The sequence below is a fragment of the Charadrius vociferus genome, unplaced genomic scaffold (genome assembly GCF_000708025.1).
Source record: "Charadrius vociferus isolate BGI_N301 unplaced genomic scaffold, ASM70802v2 scaffold104, whole genome shotgun sequence".
NCBI classification, from domain to species: Eukaryota; Metazoa; Chordata; class Aves; order Charadriiformes; family Charadriidae; genus Charadrius; species Charadrius vociferus.
This window is the reverse complement of record NW_009648255.1, coordinates 1,008,809-1,012,986: the sequence shown is the minus strand read 5'-3', so window position 1 is coordinate 1,012,986 and position 4,178 is coordinate 1,008,809. Positions and strand designations below refer to the sequence as shown.

Sequence of the window (4,178 nt, the reverse complement as noted above, 5' to 3'; positions counted from 1 at the left end):
CCAGGGCTGGTCATCAGTAGAAGTGATCTTCACTAAAGGAGGCATCAGCACAGACCTCAAGAACAAACTGGGTGAATCCCGTGGCCAATTGCACAGCTTTCAGCGAGGCGGGATGAAACAGAGAGAGCTTCCAACAGGTTCCTGAGGAAAGCACAGAAACGCTGCAGGTGTCGCGCCGCGGGAGACGGCAGGGCAGACAATACGATGGAGGCGCGTTTGTCCTGAGCTCCAGAAGGTGGGTGTCCCTGGCGGGGTGCCCACCCGCACCGCGGGGCTCTCCCGCAGCGCCCAGCCTGCCGGAGGGGGCCCCCAGAACCCTCTTGCACTTGGGTCTCACACACGCTGCGCCAGCCGGGCAGCTTCGCCGAGTCAGAGACACACCGCCCGGCGGCTGTGAGGAACTCCATACGGACCCACCCGGCTGTACGGCTTTACCTTCTGCTGCGTCTGGTTAGGATCTTTTTTCAGACACGGATTAGGGGAACATTTTATTTCCTAACTGAAAGAAAAGAGAGAAACAGACCACGAAACGCTGGGAACTGAATACAATTTTAGACCTAGAGAAGCAGATTCAGAGAATATCCTATTTTTATGCTCTCTCTCCGTTTAATTCATCTGCCATTCCAAACAAGACATGCCTCAGTTGAACGAAGTCTCAAATAATCGCATAATAGGAGAAGTCATTTATTGTGAATCAGGCTCATTCTCTGGTGATATAAATAGGCTGTGCTGTTCCAGTCTTTTGTCAGTGGGGATTAATTAGCAATTGACCCTTGGTTGGGATTTCTTCACTACCTCTACATTTTTCATCTTGTAGGCCTAAATGAGATCTTAACATTGCTTTAAGAAGCTATGCTTCCTAAGCAGCAATTTAATTTATCTTTAGGCTATAAATCAGCAGTTTAATTTATCACTAGGTTACGTATCAACAGTGAATAGTCAGGGTGGAACTGAGTTTATTATAAAGATGTTCTGTTAGAAGACACAGTATTACAGTGACTGAAACATGCTGTTAAATTTTCCATTAATGCCCAATTCTGAATACCAACACGGAGAACCACACTTTACATACTTTACGTTTATCTTTCTAATAAATAAGTTCAATAAATAGGGATTTTGCAGATTAAGAAGCTGTACGTGTGAACAGAAGCTGCTTTACAATGTTGTCAAAAAAAAATAACGAGAGCTACTCTTGTTTGTTACCAATCACTGGAAATTAGTAAGTAAAATATAAATATTTTACTCTTACTATGAAGACTGGAGGAACAAAGATCTGTTAAAATCACCCTTAGGATTACATAAAACTTAATTTTGTACACTAAATGTATAATTTAGAGCATGCTTTCATAACATTTTTAGCACACAATATTTTCAAATACGTTTCTTAAAAATATGAGAAATAACTAAGACTGCCCATGTAAGATCTCGTCTGTGCCCTGATCACTAGCTCTTGTGTTACACACTGTTGCAGTTTGGCTAATTTTGGATGACCTATTCCACATTTGGAGAAGATATATAATAAAGGGTCGGATTTAGTCTGTAGTATATTGCAACATCTTGTTAATACAGTAATTTATTTGTCACAGTACAAAAAAATTAATTCCCCCCCAATTATTTGTATATATATAATATATATATAATCCATTTATATTATCCATTTTAATAATTATTTTCTTGGGAAACAACTCTTATGTTATCTCTAAAGATTGCCATGAACAGAAATACACTCGTACCAAAGGAAAACGCAAGTAACTCGAGCAACTGTAGTTCTACTTGTCGGAAAGGTACCGTTATTTTCAGCACGTGCCTTTCCCGTGTTTTACCCGTGAGGAACTCCGGCGGGGCTCCCAACGCCGGCAGTCAAGCCTTACGAGCTGCAGCGAGATGCTGGTCAGCCTTTGGGACGGGCAGCTCGCCCTGGCGCTCCCCAGGCGAGCCCAGTCCGTGCTCGGCCCCGTCCCGCGGTTCCTCCGGCTGACAACGCGCCCGTTCTCCTTGGCACGGGAGTCAGGATGGGACCGTCGGCTGCTCGGAACCTCCGCACGTGTTTGCACGCCGACATCTGTTCACGAAACGCACCGCTACGTGCACGTGCAAAGCAGGCGCCTGCTTGCACCGGCTCGTAGAGGGACCTGCTCGTCTGCCTGCCAGGGGCTGAGGGGCCAGTTCACCTGGAACCCAATTTGCCTTTAAGGGGGGGGCATCCAGATTTTTCATGAACAACCATCATAATCTGAAAGCATAATCATGCACACATCAGTAAGCCTACCTTTTGCAAAACACCGGCACTCAAAGAAGACTGAATCATAAATGCCACCAAACTATCAAATAATTACAACTACTAGAAGTAGATGAAGAAATAATAAAACTGTAAAGGTGAGATAACTGCATCGTGACTCTGATTGCAATAGTTGTTTACAACGGCAAGTGAGCAAAAGGCGAGGTATGTGCCCTGAGCCTCAGAAGAGAAGATACTGCTCGCTCTTATTTTTATTTCCTATTTTTAAAGAGAGGCTGATTAAGGACGTTTTGGAACGTGGGAGACTAAGTCATTAAAACAGAAGCACTTGGATTGCTTTCTTCCTTTAGGGGATTTACTTCATTTTACTTTATCTGACACAAGTCAGAAAGAAACGAGAATATCGTAAGGAGAAGGAAGGCTGAATTTTGACACGTTATTTTCCATTAAAATTCTTCCATGTACTTTGTTAAGCTTTTTCTAAGATCAGGAAATGAGGCTTTACCTAAAACGAATTTGAGAGACTGGTAGATTTTCCTCACACACTTGTAGCACTACAGTGTCCTACTGTCCCAAAGCAGAGGACTTTTTCTTTTCCAAACTGATCCCAAATCTTTTGCATTTGTTCACAAACTGGTATCTCCGTTCTGTTTATACTCTGACAAAATATTGAGAGTCATTTCCTCGCTTTTGGACTGCACGTTGTGTTCGCTTCTCCTGGAGGATTTCCTGGTGGCCCTGGAAAGCCGCCTTCGAAAGGTGTCACCTGCCAGAAAGTAAAGAATGGGGTCGACGCAGCTGTTGAGGCTGGCCAGACCCCTCGTCACTTGGTAGGTGGCATAAACCTTATCGTTGAAGGCACACATTTGTGGAGTCTGAAAATCCACCCTGGCTCTTAGATTTAAGGTCTTCATCACATGGAAGGGAAGGTAAGACACAGCAAAAACCGTCAACACAATAATAACCAGGTAAATCGACTTTCTCCTGAGAGGAGAATTGTCCAAATCTTTGTAAATCAAAGCTTTCACAATTAGCCCATAGCAACCAAGAATCAGTATGAAGGGGATGCAGAACATAAGCACGGTGGTGCACATGCTGTAAATGAAGTAACTTCGCAGGTAATCATCGGCTGTTGTGTCGTAGCACGTCGTGGTTTTATTTCTCCTTATCCCCGTTCCCGAGTAGAAGAGTATTGGAGAAATCACAGCCACCACAATGACCCAGACCAGGGTGCTGATGTACACCGCGTTCTTCTTCTTCAGCCTCCCCAGCGACTTCAAGGGGTGCACCACTCCCGTGTACCTGTGCACGCTTATGCACGTTAGAAACAAAATACTGCCGTACAGGTTCACGTGGAAGATGAACCTCTGCAGCTTGCACATGATATCTCCGAAGATCCAGTCTGTTTTATTGAAGTAGTAAAAGATGAGGGCAGGCAGAGTCAAGACGTACAAGAAATCGGCTAGCGCCAAGTTGAACATGTAAACTGAGATGCCGCTCCAGGGCCTCATATGGAAGACAAACATCCAGATGGCCACGCTGTTGCCCAAAAACCCAGTGATGAAGACCAGAATGTAGACGGTGGGCAGGTAATAGAACTGGAAGCCAGTTTTGGTCAGGGAACACTTGGTGGTGGCGTTTCCCGCAGACCAGCCGCTGCCGGATAACAGGTTGGGTTCAGTTCCATTCAAAGCAGCAGAGAGGAGGACCTCGGTCATGATCCTTCCACCAGAGTCACGTAGGTCTGGGGTGAAGCAACAAAGTCTCTACAGGAACAGCAGTGCATCTAAACCCAGAAAAGAGCAGAGAAAACCTAACTGGAAGGTAAAAGCCCGCCCTGCCTTTCCGCAGAGGGTTCCCGAGCGGCTGTGCTCGGCTCAGCCTCTCCCACCGGCGCAGCTCGGTCCGGCCCGGGCCGCGCACCGGCCCCCCGCACGCC

The 4,178-nt window shown here is 45.8% G+C and overlaps 1 protein-coding gene across 1 annotated transcript; it reads right to left on the bottom strand.

Moving 5' to 3' along the window:
• Positions 1-2,587: 2,587 nt before the first annotated feature.
• Positions 2,588-3,957, bottom strand: P2RY1 (purinergic receptor P2Y, G-protein coupled, 1). Its single transcript, XM_009884394.1, has one exon. It carries the CDS (start codon positions 3,955-3,957, stop codon positions 2,866-2,868), a length of 1,092 nt encoding a protein of 363 aa, XP_009882696.1. The 3' UTR covers positions 2,588-2,865.
• Positions 3,958-4,178: the final 221 nt, after the last annotated feature.

Bases quoted from the DNA above. Each gene is read 5' to 3' on its own strand.
- P2RY1 (XM_009884394.1), bottom strand. From the start codon at position 3,957: ATGACCGAGGTCCTCCTCTCTGCTGCTTTGAATGGAACTGAACCCAAC.